The sequence below is a fragment of the Etheostoma cragini genome, chromosome 7, assembly GCF_013103735.1.
Source record: "Etheostoma cragini isolate CJK2018 chromosome 7, CSU_Ecrag_1.0, whole genome shotgun sequence".
NCBI lineage: Eukaryota > Metazoa > Chordata > Actinopteri > Perciformes > Percidae > Etheostoma > Etheostoma cragini.
The window spans coordinates 9,082,703-9,101,180 of NC_048413.1; the positions used below are offsets into that span (position 1 = coordinate 9,082,703).

The following is an 18,478-nucleotide window of genomic DNA, read 5'->3' on the forward strand; positions in this document are numbered from 1 at the left end:
GGAACACATATAGTTCAGACATTAGCACCATCAAACACAACTTTTGGTAACGTGGACAACGCTCTAAAATGGTGGCACACTTTGGTCATCTGATGCAGTGACTTTTATATCAACCCCAAACTCTTACTCCTTCTGTAGGACTGAACACAATGATCTACAGTGATGGCCAACATGCCATGGCCACCTGATGTATGTCTGACCTAGATTTATCAGAGACACAGCTGAAAGTTACATTTTCACCCCTTGTTTCACCTTATACCCAACTCAATCCACTGCCATTTAGTTTAGTGTGTGTGTGTGTGTGTGTGTCTCAGTGGATGTTTGTAAGCAATAAGTATATGTTTTCTACTACTGTATATAATGTGTATTAATTAGCATGTATACAGTGTTAGGCTCTGTAGACGTAGAGACAGACGGTGTTAATCCCAAATCCATTTAAAATCATTTCTAAGAAAGGACTAACCACATCCCCTATGGGTTGTAGTGAAACAATTTGCATAATTCAAGTAAGACATGGTTGAAAGCTTTTGTATTATGTAAATAAGGATATGATTAAAGTATATTACCATAAAAACAAGTACAATCATCAAGTGGAAATGTATTTGCATGCTTGTCTATTAATTGCTCTTGAAAGTGGCACAATTCAGTAATGCTGCAAAGGAGAAAGTAATTCATTACCATTGATCTAGTTCACAGATATTCCACATACTGTAGCATAATATGCTAACAGAGCTAGGTAATTGCAATTGGGGAACGTAAGACTCACTGTCAGCATCTACACGTCTTACAACTGTGAAAAAGCAAATAGTTTATATAAGAAGTCATATGAATGGAGGATTCTTGGTTAGCCGGTGCCATGCAAAATGTGCAAAAAATATTGATTTTATTTCTTAAAAGCTTCATATTCACACAATGTTGCTACTGTATGATGTAATAGGAGGATTTAATACATTTGATGGCAGCTACACTGTATTTAAAAAGATTTGTGTACTGTCAAAATTCTGTTTAGTTTGAAATAAAGACAAAATGAAAGGAATGGAAGAAAATTATAGAGAGACGTTTTAATGACAACATTGGAAAAGTCAGGAGATGAGATGAGACAGAATGAAAAAACATAGTGGAACAAGTCATATATAATGTACAGCCACAATACAATGGCTGACTGTTAATTAATATCAAAATTACAATAAATGATGGGAATTCTTATCACTGCACAGCCCTTAGCCGTCTGTGCTTAAAGCGCCACTTTAGTTCAATGAGTTGGAGACTAGTTAGTATGTAAATACAAGTGTCTCTGACTAAAGAGAGAATGACATTAGAGATATCTATCTACCAAAAGAGGACAGTTGTGTGAAAACGCAAGCATCTCTAAAACCACGACAAGTCTTCTTTTTTTTAAACCCCTTTTCTGAGAGTATCTGTGTATATTCATACATTTTTCATTTTGACTGTTTCCATAGTCTTTCTGTAAGAAAATAAATGTTCATAGTGTTTTAGTAGGCAACCAATTATCTGCCATGATTAAAATTACTATTGTTTTCCCTAAAATGGGGCTCTGGGTGGAAACCGTGTAAAATTTCTCATGAAACTGTACTGCCCTCTAAAGGTGTAAGAAAGAAATTAAAAACTAAACAAAGTCATGAAATCACAACCCATTCAACAGGATTCAGTAATCGCTTTGTTGCTGGAGTGATTATAGAATACTTTTCTTTTCGCACATTGCAGTACTTTATCTATTTTCGCTTAAGCTATTTATTAAGTTATTTCACATGTTTTGCAGCAGAGTCAAGTGACTACACGTCCCATGATCCTCTGTTCACCCGGTGACACTTCCGCCTTCACTTCTGTTGAAGGATGAAAATTACAAGGTGGTAGCAAGCTTTGAGAACATCAACTAACGAAGCCTATTATATGGCGCCACAATCAAGTTAAACTCTTTCGCAACTAACTGCCTTAACATTTTCTCCAACAAAGAAGCTAATTGGGGAAAATATCGATTACTTAGGAAGACAATTTTCGAGTTTCGTTGACGTCATTGTCTTATCCTTGTCTCATTGGTTCTCCCCTCCGCTTAAGAGTTTTCCCGCGCTACACTCGGTGTAGCTAAGACACCGAACACACTGAACTGTCAGCCCGTAGCAAGCGTCTTGCTTACAATTTAACGTAATTTTACAACGATACCGTAGCTGTTACTATGTTGTCACTAAAGTCGTCCTCACATTATGACTCGGCCTGTTTACCGGATTTATTACCGCTGTATTACCGACGCCTGTTCCCCTTCTCCCAGTATTATCGCTGGCTAAACTATGGAGGAGGTGAGTAAAGTTAGGCCTACAGACCTGGAAAGCCAGCAAAAAGCAACATTAGCAAGTCATGTTAACCAGTGTTATTTGCGGTTTAGCTGCCTGTGTGTATTAATGACATACCTGTCTTTGTTGTTCGACGTGGTGTCCTGTATTCCCTCCCATGCCTCATAGTTAAAGAGTCAACAACACTGTCGGATTCTAATGTGTTATATTTGCGTCTGCAACCTCAGTGCAGAAGAACTACTTTCAGAACCGTGAGTTCTCCTTCACACTCAAAGATGACATCTATGTCCGCTACCAGTCTTTCAGCACACAGACCGAGCTGGAGAAGGAAATGCAGAAAATAAACCCTTACAAAATTGACATTGGAGCCATATACAGTCACAGGGTGAGACTGCATACTACTTTTTTTGTGTAACTGCAGACATAGTATTGATAAAGTTGAATCTCTTTGTACATAATCTTAGTTGTCAATTGTTTATGTATACCTTTTCAGCTTTGTTGTTCTTTTTTTTTTTTTGGCGTATGTCTATTTCTGTGTGAGCATCAAACAGCCAGAGTCGAGTTCCCTGTTTGTGTTTACTATTGTCTGGCCATTAAAACTGATTCTGATTCTGACCCACAGCCCAGTCAGCACAACACAGTGAAGTCAGGGAGCTTCCAGGCCCTGGAGAAGGAGCTCGTATTCGATATTGATATGACAGATTATGATGATGTCAGAAGCTGTTGCAGGTGAACTGATGATGGGGTTGATCTTGTTTAATTCATAATATCTTGTCACGTCACAGAGATAACACAAACTCTCATTTTAGTGCTGCAGACATTTGCTGCAAGTGTTGGACCCTGATGACCATCGCCATTCACATCCTGGATAGAGCTCTTCGAGGTTTGTATGTCTTTGGTTTTGTGTTATGTTATTTTAGATTTTTGGCAGACTTAGCATTAGGCCTGCACAATTCGGGGAAAAAAATACAAATCACAATTTTTGTTGTTGGTGCTTTGAATGGCTTTTACGACAATGACAAAACAAAATAAATTGGCAGTACCAAACCAAGATTATTATAGTTTTGCATTTTTCATTAGTTTTTATTTTGTTTTGACTTTTTGTTTTCAAATTTTAATTTTCAAGTTTAGTTGTTTTCAATGTATTCAACAATCGATCTGACTACAGAAATTAAAAGTTAAAACAGTAGCTCTGTTAAATATCAAACGCTGCACGAAACAGAGCACAAGACATTAAATGATCTCTTACCGGATTGTGGGCAAATCAAAGTCATTTAGAAATTAAATTGTAGAAGGGTGAAGAGCCTGGGTCTGTCCCAGGATTCTGCCTAAAAGGAAGTTTTTCCTCGCCACGGTCGCACTGTTGCTTGCTCTGGAGGAAACTACTAGAACTGTTGGGTCATTGTAAATTCTGGAGTGTGGTTTGGACCTGCTCTATCTGTAAAGTATCTCGAGATAACTCTTGTTGTGAATTGATACTATAAATAAAATTGAATTAGATTTAATTTAATTTAATTGAGATTGTAATTTTATAACGATTAATCGTGCAGGCCTACTTGGCATCAAACACTTATTTTTGATGTTTGTGATCTTCTAGAGGACTTTGGGTTCCAGCACCTGCTGTGGGTTTATTCTGGCAGAAGAGGAGTGCATTGCTGGGTGTGTGATGAAGCTGCCAGGAAGCTCTCAGTAGCAGCACGCTCTGCAGTGGCTGAATACCTCAGCCTGGTTAAGGTAACGGTTTTTACTAGATGATTAGGACATATGAAGCGGCAGGGTTTTGTGTTCAGCATTGTGTGTGTATCAGTGTGTTTTTCTCAGGTAAAATAGAACAATAAATTGTCCATTTTATCTCAGGTATAGTCAGTTATTATTAAAATAAATGCAAAACCAATTTCCTTGTACCAACTTTTCAATTGTAAGAATCTGATGCTTTTTTCATAATATATGTCATAATATATGATAGTAAACTGAATATCTTTATGTTTTGAACATTTGGTCGCATTTAACTAACTGTATGAATACATCACCTTGGGCCGTAAGAAGTTAAAACAGGGAGTTTTCACTTTTTTTCTCAATTTTATAGACCAAGCCATTGACGATTTATGCTAAAATTAGAGTCAATTTAGTCAATGAAACACTGCTGGTTGCAGCCCTACACGGAACATAAGAATATTCCTACGTTTTCTTTTCCTTCAACTAGATATGTTTTATCCGTATAAAACCAGTTAGTTAATGTTTTTGATGTTCTATTCGCTGCTGTTTTATAGGGAGGTGATGAGATGCTGAAGAAAGTTGTGCTCACAGATCCAATTCATCCTTTTATCAGGTAAGAATCAGAGTATTGTATTAGTGAAGCTGTAACTGTTTGTTTATGTCTAATTGCACTGACTGGTATTGAGGTCTAAGCCTTTGACTGATGTTTAAGAGTCTGTATCCGTGATCTCAACAGAGAGTCTTTGGCGGTGGTGGAGCGATACTTCCCTCGGTACGCACTACAGGAACAGGACATACTGGGACGCAAGGAATCCGTCGACAAAGTGCTGGCACTCATGCCTGAAGATATCCTTTTTTACAAAATGCAATAGAGCTGAGAAAAAACCCTGTATTTTCTCAAATGTGATTCAAATATGAGAGTGTGGTCTTTTTTTCTGTTTAATTAAAACCTTGTGAAATAACTGGCCTTGACCTTAACTCCTGCTTTTACATGTAAGAAAAGAATTACAGCAGGACTTTCGAAATGAAAAGAAACCTGAGAACCGTTGGAAACTGGTAATTGAACAAGCCAAAAGGAAACAGGTTGGTAATTGTGCTTTTATTACATAATGGTAGTTGTTAAATATAAATATTACAGCGAGCGAGCGAGCTTATAATAAACACACAATGGTATAATCTTTCCTTCTCCAGGGCACTGCCAAAAAGGGCCAATACTTTGAGAAAGAAATCATGCTGCAGTATTGTTACCCACGTCTGGATGTGAATGTCAGTAAAGGAGTGAACCATTTGCTGAAAAGCCCCTTCAGCGTCCATCCCAAAACAGGTGAGCATAGATCTAAGGAGATTTAATCAAGATGGCGTGGCAAATACACCACCAACAGTCTTACTGTGACTTCTCTCTTTTGAACTCTTGCCAGGGCGTATTTCTGTTCCCATGGACCTCAAAGAATTAGAAACGTTTGATCCTTTTGCTGTGCCTACAATCAGGTAAGAGATCATTGAACGTCTTGTGCTCTGTTGTGTGTGACGTTTGATATTTAACAGAGCTAATGTTATAACTTATTTTTTTCAGTCAGATCTGTGAGGAGCTGGATCGACCCAGGACCGGCGAAGAGGAAGAGAAGTCAGAGGACACCAAGGAGAAGGAAAACGAGAAGGACGCAGCAGAGAGACGAAAGATCAGAGGTGAGCTTCTGAAATCTGAATTTCAGGTTTATCGTGTCTAGAGCCCGACCGATAAAGGATTTTTAGGACCGATACCAATACAAATATTTGGTTATTTAAAACCGATATGGGCTGATTTTCTTTTCAGGCGTATATGTTTTTAGGCTTGTGGTGATGCAATGTGCTATAGGTGGCAAAAAAAAAAATTTGGGTTAAAATTATCGAGTAAATTTCCTCAGTTTTTGTCTTTCTCAATGTCTTTTATAGAGCAAATAGCGTTATATATAACAGTCCGTGGCTTTCGCCTGGCCTCATGGTGGAACCAAAAATCGTAGGAAAGCAACAGAGTCCTATTTGATTATGACTGTGACAGATAAAAGCAAGGGCCTTTCAGTGTAAGGTGGTAAAATATGTGGACAGTTTATTACAGGGAAACATCCCATGAATTTGAAAGTAGCCTACATTTGAGAAACAAACACAAGGAGGCTAATTTAGCTTACCTTAACTAGGTAAAGGAGAACAGGAGGCAACGTGGCTTAATATGTGGATTAATACCGGGATGTCTACACAACTGAGTGAGTCAATTGACTTCAAAAAGTTCCCCACTTTACTCAAACTCAAAGTTTACTCAAAGTTCAAAACACCCGTTGATGTCTGTCTTCTGTAGTCTGTTGACTATTTAGGTTTTGGCATTTTTTTCCTGGCAAAAATGAGGCAAATGTGGTACATCAGCTTTGACACGCTGAGCCTCAATTCATTTTCTTTTATTTATCAAAATAAATTCAAACATACAGCACGTACTGAAGAAATGTGGAGCCTCTCCTATTGTAGGATAGGAATTATTGTCCCGGTTTTATTGTAATTTTGATCATTAATAATTATTTTTTACATGATGAGATATGCAAACTATCAATGAGAACCCATAGAGTTTTAGTTTATTCTAAGTAATCTGAGTAACTGATTACTTTTGACAGATTACAAAAGAACAAGCCTGGCGAAATATGTGAAATACTTTGACCAGTTTCTGGACAAGATGGCTCACTCATGGAAAGGAGAACTTCTCAAAAAGAGTGGTAAGTTTTATTCTTAGTAGATGAAATGCAGGTAACTTTAAGAAGTTGGGGGGATAGAGTCAAACCCAGGCCTTAGTATATGGGATGCACACTCAACCTGGTGAGCTACTAGGGCGCCACAGAAGTTTGATCTTTCCTTTTAATCTGTTTTGTTTTTTTTCTTCCTTTTTTAGATCTTCAGAAAGACTTCTGAACTGGATCAACAATCAGGAAGTGATACAGCAGTGGAAGTGTTAATAGGTCCATATTACTTAATGTTGGTGATGATGTAAACGGTCCTGTTTTGAGGGCTTCATGTTGTGGTAAAAAAATTACTTTTTTCTTATGAACAATTAAACTCTTCTGAAACTCTGTAATAATACATTTCTAAACAAAACTCAAGTAAATAATGTCCTTACTGTAGGATTGTATGTTTGTCTGCTCTCTGCCAACCTTTTTCTACTGTACAGTCATTTGTGAAAATAAATGTGATACTTCAATTTTATTTCAAATTTATTGAAATTGTATTACTGTTTACTTTTAGTAAGAACAAGAATTTTTACAGATGATTTTTTTTACCCCAAATAGCAAATGGTTAAGTAAGTTAGTTAATCTGACATTTATTCTAAGTACATATGACAAATTGAATACCAACACTCATAGCACAATTATGAAAAAAGATTTCTTACTATCCATAGTTTTTAAAACCAATTGTAAATATACTGTATATAAATGTTTTGTTTTTTTGGCTTAGTCCATTACACATCAGAGGGAAATGTTATTCCACATTAAATTAAACAACCATATATATAATTTGATAATTACAGATGAATTAATGTATAAGAAATATTTTACTGTGGTAGTTATGTTGAGATAATTTAAACTTCTTGTAAACTTTGGATTTAATTGATAATTCTTTTATTTTTACATTTTAATATTGAATTAAAAAAGACAGTTGACTATTTATCATATTTAATATGCTGATCATATACAGTATGTATGTAAAGTCTATCTGTATCAGTAAAATATAGCGGTCAGATAAATGTTGATTAAATAATATTTCCCTCTGATATGTAATGAAGTAATATTAAGATAGTAACATTTATACAGTATATTTACAATAGGTATGGTCAGACATTTATTGAGTTGGCTCAGCTGGTTTGTGATTAACGGTTATTTCATTGACATATAAAGTGGCATAACATTAAAATAAGCGAGTACAAATAATCTAAATTGTATTTGAGTAAAATGTTGTTTATTTTCTATTAACAGGTGACCGTTATTTTAACAGTCATTTGAAAAATTATAAGGTGGCATCAAATTAAAAAATACAATTACAAATACAATTTTTCCTTTAAATTGTTCTTGATTAAAATATTGCGTTTTCTAGTAACCTAACAGTTATACAAGCATAAAATGAAAATACAAAAGTAACGTTACAAATATTTAGTATTGAAACATGATTTAAATTTAGTAAAATGCGTTTTTTTTCTAGAAGTAAAACTCCTTCATAACGTACTGTATGTGGATCTGGATATAACTTATATGATAACATATCACTCGTTGTGCCTTTAAACAACCCGGAAGAAGAAGGCCGCTCCAAACAGGATATTACCGTGAATCTGAGGTCAGAATTTCTCTCTCACAGCCATCTTGGATATAACGTCCCGAGTCGGTGAGTGTCTCCCTTGATAATCCAACATCATCCAGCCTTTATTCACTTATTACCGTCTGTTTTAAACGTGTCATGCCTTAAAGTAAAGTAGTGTCATCAAGCTGGTACAGATATTGGTTCTATTGTGTCCCTCTCTTCAGTGATATGTGTACCGTTGTAACACCGATTACCTGCTCAAAATGGGGGAACATGACTTCCAGTAGACTAGCAGCCTGTCAGGGCCGCAGTGAGCTGACTATGGGGGTTAATCTGTGACAACTTTAAATTTGAGTAAAAAGCGATGGTGTTAGAGTAGTCGTTAGCTTTCCCCTGTTGAGGCTATCAGAAGCCGTTTTCTAAATGCTTCTTCATAAGAGAGTACCGTTACAGACTGGGCTAAAGCATGGGCTCCGTCACCTGTTCAATTTACGTTAGCTATAACTGCAAGTCAGTGTCTGAATCGGCTAACTAGTGCTTGCTAACGTCAGTGATCCGTAGAGTGCCACATAAGTCTTGACTAAATGTGTTTTTCCACCACTAGTAAGGTTAGTTTGTAAGACTTTGCTTAAACTAATAAACTGCCTTTTCTTCAGCAGCAACCATGCCTGGTGAAGCTACAGAAACGGTCCCAGTCACAGAGCAGGAGATGCAGCAGCCTCAAGTGGAGACCGGTTCGTATATTTTACCTGATCATAAGTGTGCATGCAATAATGCATATTAAACAACGGGGTCCTGGAACTCAAGGAATATAGATTTTCCTATTTACCTTGCTGTTACTCAAAGAACGGGTGAATTGTTAAACAAATGGCCATCTTTGGAAGGTAATTCAAGTAAAAGGACAATATTGATGTTGGGACAATTATTTGGCTCAGGGAGTTGTCTCATTTGATGTAACAGGTGAAGGTTGTTTTGACTGTCCCCAGCCTTGTGTTGGGACATTTGTAACCATAGTTTACCCATTGCGAGATTTTCAGTGGTGATGTTGCGTTCCTTGGTTTGAAAAGAGTAATCCAGGACCCCCTCTTTCTATTTATACAAACTCACAATGGTGTGCGATGACTTGCACTGACAACTGGATTTGCATGGTGTTGAGTGGTATTCCCTGTGCACACTAAATGCCTTGAAAACCCACTATAGATTTATCTGGCACAGCTCATTTTGTGTTGCATGTTTATTATTGCAGGATAATTATATAAATTCATATTTTTTTAGTTACACAAGCTATATTTTAAGGGTAAGGATGCGTGTAAGTCCTTTTCTCTTTTTCGCTTCAGTTTGGTTCTACTGGCATGTAAATATAGTTTAAAGATAACATACATACTTTGATTAGTTAGCATGATCTACATGGTGCTCTTTTGACCACAAATGAGACTATCTGGTTAATAAATTGTAAAATGGATTTGTCTGAAGTCTGGGCTGTCATGTCCTGGATGTGTTGTGTTTACGTCAGGGAGGGTGTTGCATAAACATTTAATTTGTATGAAACCGTGACTCATAACTATTATTTGGCATGATTCTCCAGGTTTTTATACTTTGGTGCGTCACTTTTCACCAGTGTCTTCCCCCAGAAATGGATCTGTATGAGGGTGATGTGCTTGCTCGAGGGTGGGGCAGAGACTTTTATACCAACAGATCAGTTGCCACAGTGGAAATTGTTTGTACACGTTTTGGACTTAACATCACATTGTCCTGGAAAAAAAACAAACTCCATGGCAAAAAAAGACCAGAGCAGTTCAGATGAGGTTGGAGAAGGAAAGATGTCTCATTTCAATGACTGTGTTTCCTTGATGACAAGTGATTGATGACTGACGCAGCGTCAACCGCAGATGTGTCGGTACCGACACTGCTCAAAATAAGGGCAAGTGTTGGGTCATTATTTCATAGGTATTGAGTTTGTGTTGGCATTACTCTGGCAACACGCTACTAATGCTGACAAATGCTCTCATTTTGAAAAGCTCTTTTGAAATGGATTTCAATGTGAATCCATATATTTTTGCCACAAAGCAGTACAACAATGTACACATGCTATGCAGTCTAATTCAAGATTTTAGTTAGTTGATATATATCTTATTTTCATACATAGTTCTGCACAGATCCTCTAGTGTTGTTCACATACGGACACTGCATGGAGTTTGGACCATGGGGTTATTTTTTTCTTTAACGTAACGCACCAAACACTTTCCCTTCTTTTATTTTGGTAAAACGCAAGCCAAGCCACATTCTTCTCACAAACTTGTATGTTCTGTTCACGTGTGGAGCACGTTTTCTTTTCCACTTCACAGTGTAGTCATGAAGACTCTTAAAATTTGCGTCGAAGTAGATTTGCTCGTCAAACTACTGTGATTGCCCTTCCCCTTGTTACTCTTGTTGCTTAATCTTCCTTAATCCTTAATCAGCTGTAGGAGTATTGAATTCTTCTGCTCCTTCTGGGATGGCTGTTCCCGAGATGGCCATTCCTATGAGCAAGGCAATCCCACTGGAGAGTCCTCCAGAGACCTCTGTTCCGGCTCAAGAGATAGTCTCCCCTGAAGAAGCTAGCATTCAGACTACTGGTGATCAAGCAAATGGTGTAGCTGCTGGTCAAAAGACCATGCAAACTAAAGAGACTGGGTTGGCGGCAACACCTGTCTCACAGCAAGAGGCGACTGCTGACCCAGCCGGTGCTTCACCTGACACGCCAGTTCCTCTAGAGTCTGTGCCTTCTGCTGAGACTCCCATTGGTTCCTCAGAAGGACCACCCACTCATGAAGAAGCCGGTTCGTCTGTGAAGATACAAAGTCAGGAGTCTGTGACCGCTGAGGAATCAGACAGCCAAGAGGTTGAGCAGGTTTCTGTTGAAGCAGAGGCCTCTGAAGACAAGCCCAGTGCAGTGCTAGAAGAAATTCCCGATGATCCGAAACCATCTGCTCATGAATACGTGAAGGCCACTAATGCCCCAAAGACTGAGGTAGAAAACGTAAAGAATCTTTGCCTGGTCGCAGCGCAGGACGAAGCATTGCCTGGTGATAACGTTGACGTGGGTACTCAAAATGAAGAACTTGACAAGAAAGCTGTTAGACTTCTCTCCAAGGCCATTCAGTCAAAGGAGTCCTCCAAATGTGGAGGCCCACCTTTTTCGACTCGCCACCTGTCAGGTTGGTTTATCCTAAATAGCAGGCGCTCCCTTCTCCCCACGTTGTCGCAATCATTTGAATGCACCCTTTTAAATGTGTTTTCGCAGGTGGTAACATTCTTTTATTGATTAAGACATAGTTCAGAGGAAATGCCTTATTGTACTTGTGTTTTAATTGCTTAGGATTCGTTAAGGTTATTTTTTCGACAAGGCGTCAGGTCAGTTCTACCATGAAACACCAGTTCAGTGATAGCTGGTGCGTTTATGCACTCGGTAATGTGCAAGGGCAATATTTAACGATGTGGATTATAAATATGATTTTCCCTTTGGTCCTAAGTGCATTCTCACTAAATTAAACGGTTTTCTGTGTGGAAGTAGTAGTATGGTCTGCATTTTGAGTGTTTTGCATCAAACTCTAAAGCTAGGCAGGTGTGTCTTTTCCTAACCCTAAGCAAGGAGAGTGTGTCTTGGTTTGTGATCTTTTAATCCGCATGAGTAAGACTTCTCACGTCAAAAGACTTAAAAGTGATTTTTCTATTCAGCTACACCTCCTGCCCCAGCTTCCACCCAGAAACCCCAGGCAGCTTCTGGCCCTGCAAAGCCCAAAGGCAAAGATGCCAAGAATGCGCAGGGTTTCTCCGCCCCAAAGGCTGTTCCTGGCAGAAGAAAACGTTCTTCCATGTCTGCCTCTTCCTCCTCTCCCACCTCACCAAAATCTACTTCTTCCACTACCCCCCTTTCACCCGTGCCATCTCCCTTAGCTACCTCAGCTGGCCTCACTAGTCAGGCAAACAGCTATGCCCCGAAAGTTGTCAAGGCTGGCAAACAAGGAAAAGCTAAGAAAGGAGAGGCATTTGTGCCTTCTCCTGCCCCATTGGAGGGCCAGGTCACGCCATCAAATGAAAACCATGTAGAAGCTAGCCCTAAGCAAACTGTAGTTAAAGCAAAATCTGCCCCAGTTACGCCAAATAAGCCCCCGGCAGCTGTTGCAGCCCCAGCTGCTTTTAAAGTTGCCTCAATGCCTGCCGTGGCAGCTCCCATTTCATTTTCAGATACTCTTACCTCTAGCCCTCCCGCATCAGCTGAAGTCAAGACCACTCAATCAAAAGCTGCGCCTGTTATTGCAGATGCTGATGAAGATCTCCCTCCACTTATCCCACCTGAGAAGCCAATTAAAATGACAGCACCCGTACCGACTGTAGAGGTAAAGGTAACATCCAAGCCCCAGGCGGATATTGAGACCAAGTCTGTGCCTGTTAAGGTTGTCACAGCAGCGACAGTTAAATCTGCTCCTGTTGAAAGTGCTAAAGTTGTTGCTGAAGCCTCAGCTGCAGCTGTTAAGGTTCCTAAACCGGCTCGCATCAAAGATCCTACTACAGCCCCAGCTAAAATTGAGGCTGTTAAGGGCGCCTCCCCAAGCAAACCTTCTCCTGAGCCAGCTGAGGCCAAACCTGCTCCGGTTGAGGTTAAGCCAGCTGTTCAGGCCAAACCTGCTCCAGTGGCAGCTGCTGAGCCAGCTGTTCAGGCCAAACCTGCTCCAGTGGCAGCTGTTCAGGCCAAACCTGCTCCAGTGGTAGCTGCTGAGCCAGCTGCCCAGGCCAAACCTGCTCCAGTGGCAGCTGTTCAGGCCAAACCTGCTCCAGTGGCAGCTGCTGAGCCAGCTGTTCAGGCCAAACCTGCTCCAGTGGCAGCAGCTGAGCCAGCTTCTCAGGCCAAACCTGCTCCAGTGGCAGCTTCTCAGGCCAAACCTGCTCCAGTGGCAGCTTCTCAGGCCAAACCTGCTCCAGTGGCAGCTTCTCAGGCCAAACCTGCTCCGGTGGCAGCTGCTCAGGCCAAACCTGCTCCGGTGGCAGCTGCTGAGCCAGCTGCTCAGGTCAAAGCAGCTGCCGCTGAGGTTACCAACCCCACTCCTGTGATGGGTGCTAAGCCAGTAATTGCGGCACCAGCTGTGGTTGCCAAGCCTTCCAAACCACTAGTTGAACCTTCATCTGCTCCGTTAAAGCCTGCTCCAGTTGAGCCTGCTGTTTCTGCCCCTTCCCCAGCTCCCCTTAAACTCACATTTGCTGAGGCAGTTGCAAAACCTGCCCCTGTTAAACCTGAGGTTGAGGTAATTGGTAAAACTCCTTCTGAATGCGTCTCTACACCCAAACCTGACCCCACACCTGCCAAAGCTCCAGTCAAGGTGGAGCCTGTGATCAAGAACGACAAGGGTATTTTCTTACTTTCTTTCTTGCAATTGTTTTCAATATCTAAGCCTCTGGGAACTGCTCAGAGGCTGAGAAATGTTCTCTTAAAAATCTATCCATGGTTGTGAGGTATAAGTTTTAAATGGTCCTTTCTTAAAGATGCAACCTAGTTAACATAGATGCTCCTAATTTTGTGAAGTTTTGTTGCATATGGTTAGTATTGGTGTGCAGTTTCATGTGTGCAATGATTTAAAAAAAACAAAAAAACAGTGAAGATGTCTTGTGGCGGTCTGGTCAATGTGGCATTGGACAGGAGGGTATTGTCAACAGAAGTTTGGACGCTTTTGCAACCACAAGTTAATGGTTATCGCAGTTTTACATTTACTTCAAGTTTTCAACATATTTGGTGGGTGTATGTTCATCTCAACATATTTTATTTGGGATTACTATTAACCTGCCTCTTTTCATTCCCCAGAATTAATGCAGCATATTTTCATAATGACTTGCAAGCATACATGTATTTAATAGTTTGCACGTTGTGACTAACTTTATTTCTGGTTCTGTAGGATCCGGTACAGAGTCAGACAGTGATGACTCGGTCCCTGAGCTGGAGGAACAGGACTCTGCACAGACACAGACACAGCAAGCTCAGGTGAGTTCAGTCTGGTCTTGATACGTTGACTTGAACCGAAACAAACACTTGAACCTAAACAGTTTTTTTGAAGGGATGTTTATCCTTCACTCTTCAGTGATGATTTACACAGTGACTTTCGTTCTTCTGAGCCTACTGAAGCCAATCTTTCTGTCCTGAGAAGAGAAAGTGTTTGCACAATGACAAAAACTCAAGTCTCCTAATTCCTCAGCCTAGCTTTATTGATGTAACATGTGGATGAACATTCGGTGTCTTACAGCTTGCAGCAGCTGCCGAAATAGACGAGGAACCTGTCAGCAAAGCCAAACAGAGCCGCAGTGAAAAGAAAGCACGAAAGGTAATTATCTTCGTGTGACGGTAGAGGTCATTTCCTTTCTTTGAAGGTAAAAATTGGCCACATTGGTAAAATTACTTTTATTTTTTGCAGGCGATGTCGAAGCTCGGTCTCAGGCAGGTAACGGGGGTCACCAGGGTCACCATTCGCAAGTCAAAGAACATCTTGTTTGTCATTACCAAACCAGACGTCTACAAGAGCCCTGCATCAGACACATACATCGTCTTCGGTGAAGCTAAGGTATGTAGCCAGTCAGGTCTAGTAATTACACGTCTTACTGTCCGGTCTAGTTTTAACTTCTTATAGGTCAGCAAACTACTGATTAAAGATCCAAGTAATGATAACACGTGAATCATCAAAATGGTACAAAATACTCTCAATTGAAAATGTTCTGCCAAATGTATTGATATCTTATTTCACACTTGTTTCCTAGATCGAAGATCTTTCCCAGCAAGCCCAGCTGGCTGCGGCAGAAAAATTCAAGGTACAGGGAGAAGCTGTATCAAACATCCAGGAAAACACACAGACGCCAACCGTACAGGAGGAGAGCGAAGAAGAAGAGGTAAGACGCAGTTGTAATCAAGTGAAGATGAACACTTACGAATATGCAGTTTGTTTTAACGTGTGCAATATAAAAATTCACTACCCTTTTACTTTTCTTTTTTTTCTTTAATAATACACAGGTGGATGAGACCGGAGTTGAGGTCAAGGACATCGAACTCGTCATGTCACAAGCCAACGTGTCGCGGGCGAAGGCTGTACGCGCCCTGAAGAACAACAACAACGACATTGTCAATGCTATTATGGTAAGATTTTAGAAACTGAAAGCTATTGAAGGTTGAAATCGTTTGGAGTCTTTGTTCAACGCGCCATTTTAAATGGCTTGCTCAGATCTCTGTAGATAAATGTGTAGTTAAAACTCTTCAGTGATGAATAATACAGTGACTTTCGTTCTTCTGAATTTACTGAAGCAAACATTTCTGTCCTGAGAAGAGAAAAATCTTTAAATTGTAGGGAAAAACCTCTTAAAACATATCGTAACAAACCTTTTTTGTTCCTTTTGCAGGAGTTGACGATGTAATGGGACCCTGGTAATAAAGGGTTGAAGAAAGGTTGCTGATTTAAGCTCGTTTATACAATTTATACCCAAGATGGAAATAAAGTTGTGGCTTGATAAAAATGAATGTTCTGTTTTTGCACTTCATTGGTAAATGGGGTAGGGCAGCCGTCCCTTCAGCTGACTGAAATTACTAGAAATATAGAGTTTTTTTTTTTTTTTTTTTTTTTTTAAATGGGGTTCACAGGGAGCTGGACCCATCGCATGGGACCCTGTTGACACCTCAATTGATAAGATTGTCATTGCCTTGAGCTAAACTTGACAATGAACACAGTTCAGTGAATAGACATGTCTAAGTCCAAAGTTGAGCAGTTTTTGAAGAAAAAAAAGTGAGGTGTATCTGTAAACAACTGCAGGTCACATCTTAATTTTCCCTTTATAAAGAAAATGGATAAATCTCATAGGTCTTGGTATGGTTAAGATTGACCTGGATTCAGACTTAGTATAAGTATTTATATGGAACCATATGAGAAGGTGTCGGAGTACTTTGTTTGAGCTGCCATAGATAGATAGATAGATCTATCTATATAGAGATATATATATAGATATAGCTATAGATAGAAGAAAAACAGCAAAAAAATAGAAAATATATATATATATTTTCTATTTTTTTGCTGTTTTTCTTCTATCTATATATATATATATATCTCTAGATAGATAGATAGAGATATATATATCTCTATCTATCTATCTATATATATATATATATATATATATATATATATATATATCTATATATTTTCTATTTTTTTTTTCAACCTAATCTGAAAAGTAACAGCTGTTGGATAAATGTAGCGGATTAGCAAGTACACTATTACTCTGTAAAATGTAGTACAGTCATGTATAAAATAGTTGCAAATGGAAATACTGAAAGTATTGATAGCTCTTTCAAGGTTCCCTGAGGAGTTTATGACCTCTTGAAGCCTATGGAGATTTTTATGAGTGAGTTCCTGTTTTGTTTATTTCATGCACACACACAAGTACACTAATGCATTTGGGTGACTCAAAGTCCTACCAAGGGTGCTGCGCTTTTCCACTGGGAAGAAGACTGCAAGCTGGTAAACATGGATGTAAAACATGCTGGTATTAAACTGCTTTAAAAAAGTGTTTTGTTTTTCCCACGCTACTTTATACTTGGACTCCACTACATCTGGAGGGAAATATTGTAATTTAAACTCCACATTGACAGATTTAGTTACTTTACAAATAAAAATGTTCTGCACACAAAGCCTGAAGAATTTGTAAAATGTGTTTTGAGGTAGATTAAATACTCAAAAGTTTATACATGTACAAAACAGATTTTTTTTCTGCATTAAATACTTTTAAATTCCATACAAATATCTTTTTCTGCTTATACTTAAATACTTTTACTTTAACATTTTCAATGCAGGGCTTTTATATATAGTGGAGAATTTTTAGTGTGATTCTAGTACTTTTACTAGAATTTACTATATTTAACTTTTAAATGTTTCTGAAATAGTTATTTTTCTACTGATGCTTCTAATACAAGTGAGACTTACAGTGGAAAGAATACTATTTATATTTACACTAAACAAACTTATAAACGCAACGACTTTCTCTATGTACACAAAAGGCTTATTTCTCTCAAATATTGTTCACTAATCAGTCAAAATCTGTGTAACTGAGCACTTTGCTCTTTGCCTAGATAATCCATCCACCTCATAGGTTTGGCATATCAAGATGATGATTAGACAGCATGATTCTTGCACAGGTGTGCCTTAGGCTGGCCTAAAATTACACATAGCTCAGAATACTTCCTCCACCACTGGGTACAAGTAGTACTTGTACTATGTTTTTAAGTAGCCTACGTTGTGTGAACAAGCTCATCAAGATCAATTCTGTTTAAATAGGGCGGCTGCACTAACTCCAAATTGTCAAAACTCAAATGAATACCAACGTTTCCCATACTGCTAGAAAGGGATGAGTGTGGACAGCCATTTTGTTTCACAGTCCTCTGATGTTGAGTCACTTTTAGAGAGATTGAGATTTCAATCATTGATGCAACAGAGCCCAAAATACACTGACTTTTAGTCCCTACTATGTTGAGCTAAAAAAAAAAACTTTCTGTTTATGAGAGCCTCCTACATTTTTTAACCTCCACTCCCATCAGTGTGTTACACTGGCTATCAGTTAAAATCTGTAACCCCAAAAGTCACACTATGATCGTAAATCGAATCTCTTTGGGACTGTTGGTTTGACAAAACTAATAGAAAATCACAAACAGGTATTTGTTTTTTAACATATCTTACTAATGACTTGTTTTTTTAGATTTTAGCTGTGTGAACTCTACTTCTGTTTTGATGTGTGATTCACCCCCGCCCTCTTGCTGTCAGCTTGTTAGAGGTTAATAAGCAATCGATTCTCCAAGACTGTTCTCTCAGACTCTCATGATGAACTGAACCTTCTTTCAGTGGTGTAGTCTAATGTATTGTAGTGGATATGCTGTACTTTATATATATATATATATATATAAAAAAACAACTAAAACACATATCAAAGTGTGTTGGGTTTGGGTGTCCTCCCCCAGGGTTATTTTGAGTGTCAAAGACTTCATTTCCTGCATTCTGTACATATACACCAATTCATGGTGGAAATACCTTTATGTAGCCTGGGAGAAGGAAAACGCAGATGACATTCAAAACCATCAAATATGAAGCAGT

General features: G+C 38.9%; 2 protein-coding genes and 2 non-coding genes across 9 annotated transcripts; all 4 read left to right on the top strand.

The window, feature by feature from the left end:
• The first annotated feature begins 2,046 nt into the window (after positions 1-2,046).
• prim1 (DNA primase subunit 1) lies at positions 2,047-7,101 on the top strand. The gene is made up of 13 exons (XM_034876646.1): positions 2,047-2,315; positions 2,537-2,694; positions 2,932-3,038; positions 3,119-3,192; positions 3,907-4,043; positions 4,580-4,638; positions 4,762-4,871; positions 5,017-5,108; positions 5,217-5,349; positions 5,444-5,513; positions 5,599-5,711; positions 6,665-6,763; positions 6,937-7,101. The coding sequence occupies exons 1-13, from the start codon at positions 2,195-2,197 to the stop codon at positions 6,954-6,956; spliced, it is 1,293 nt and encodes a 430-aa protein (XP_034732537.1). The 5' UTR covers positions 2,047-2,194; the 3' UTR covers positions 6,957-7,101.
• A 1,051-nt stretch (positions 7,102-8,152) lies between these two features.
• Positions 8,153-15,859, top strand: naca (nascent polypeptide associated complex subunit alpha). 6 transcript variants are annotated; one of them, XM_034876640.1, is made up of 10 exons: positions 8,153-8,417; positions 8,993-9,067; positions 12,051-12,950; positions 13,305-13,718; positions 14,261-14,346; positions 14,606-14,683; positions 14,774-14,920; positions 15,114-15,242; positions 15,364-15,486; positions 15,747-15,859. In XM_034876640.1, exons 2-10 carry the CDS (start codon positions 8,998-9,000, stop codon positions 15,759-15,761), a joined length of 1,962 nt encoding a protein of 653 aa, XP_034732531.1. In that variant the 5' UTR covers positions 8,153-8,417; positions 8,993-8,997; the 3' UTR covers positions 15,762-15,859. The 6 variants fall into 6 exon arrangements, with proteins under 6 accessions (XP_034732531.1, XP_034732533.1, XP_034732535.1 ...); XM_034876641.1 differs by having other exon boundaries at positions 8,317-8,417; positions 8,990-9,067; XM_034876642.1 differs by lacking the exons at positions 12,051-12,950; positions 13,305-13,718 and adding an exon at positions 11,126-11,530.
• On the top strand, positions 14,437-14,510 carry LOC117948397. The gene has a single exon (XR_004657430.1). It is a non-coding gene; the product is annotated as a small nucleolar RNA SNORD59 (small nucleolar RNA).
• On the top strand, positions 15,601-15,674 carry LOC117948398. Its single transcript, XR_004657431.1, has one exon. It is a non-coding gene; the product is annotated as a small nucleolar RNA SNORD59 (small nucleolar RNA).
• Positions 15,860-18,478: the final 2,619 nt, after the last annotated feature.

What these genes read in the sequence shown, in the direction of transcription:
- prim1 (XM_034876646.1), top strand. Translation starts at nt 2,195, where the DNA reads ATGTTGTCACTAAAGTCGTCCTCACATTATGACTCGGCCTGTTTACCG. An exon ending in GATGTCAGAAGCTGTTGCAG is followed by an intron (nt 3,039 to 3,118) that starts GTGAACTGATGA and finishes CTCTCATTTTAG; the next exon opens with TGCTGCAGACATTTGCTGCA. An exon ending in TTTGCTGTGCCTACAATCAG is followed by an intron (nt 5,514 to 5,598) that starts GTAAGAGATCAT and finishes TATTTTTTTCAG; the next exon opens with TCAGATCTGTGAGGAGCTGG.
- naca (XM_034876640.1), top strand. Translation starts at nt 8,998, where the DNA reads ATGCCTGGTGAAGCTACAGAAACGGTCCCAGTCACAGAGCAGGAGATG. An exon ending in TGTGATCAAGAACGACAAGG is followed by an intron (nt 13,719 to 14,260) that starts GTATTTTCTTAC and finishes CTGGTTCTGTAG; the next exon opens with GATCCGGTACAGAGTCAGAC. An exon ending in GTGAAAAGAAAGCACGAAAG is followed by an intron (nt 14,684 to 14,773) that starts GTAATTATCTTC and finishes TATTTTTTGCAG; the next exon opens with GCGATGTCGAAGCTCGGTCT.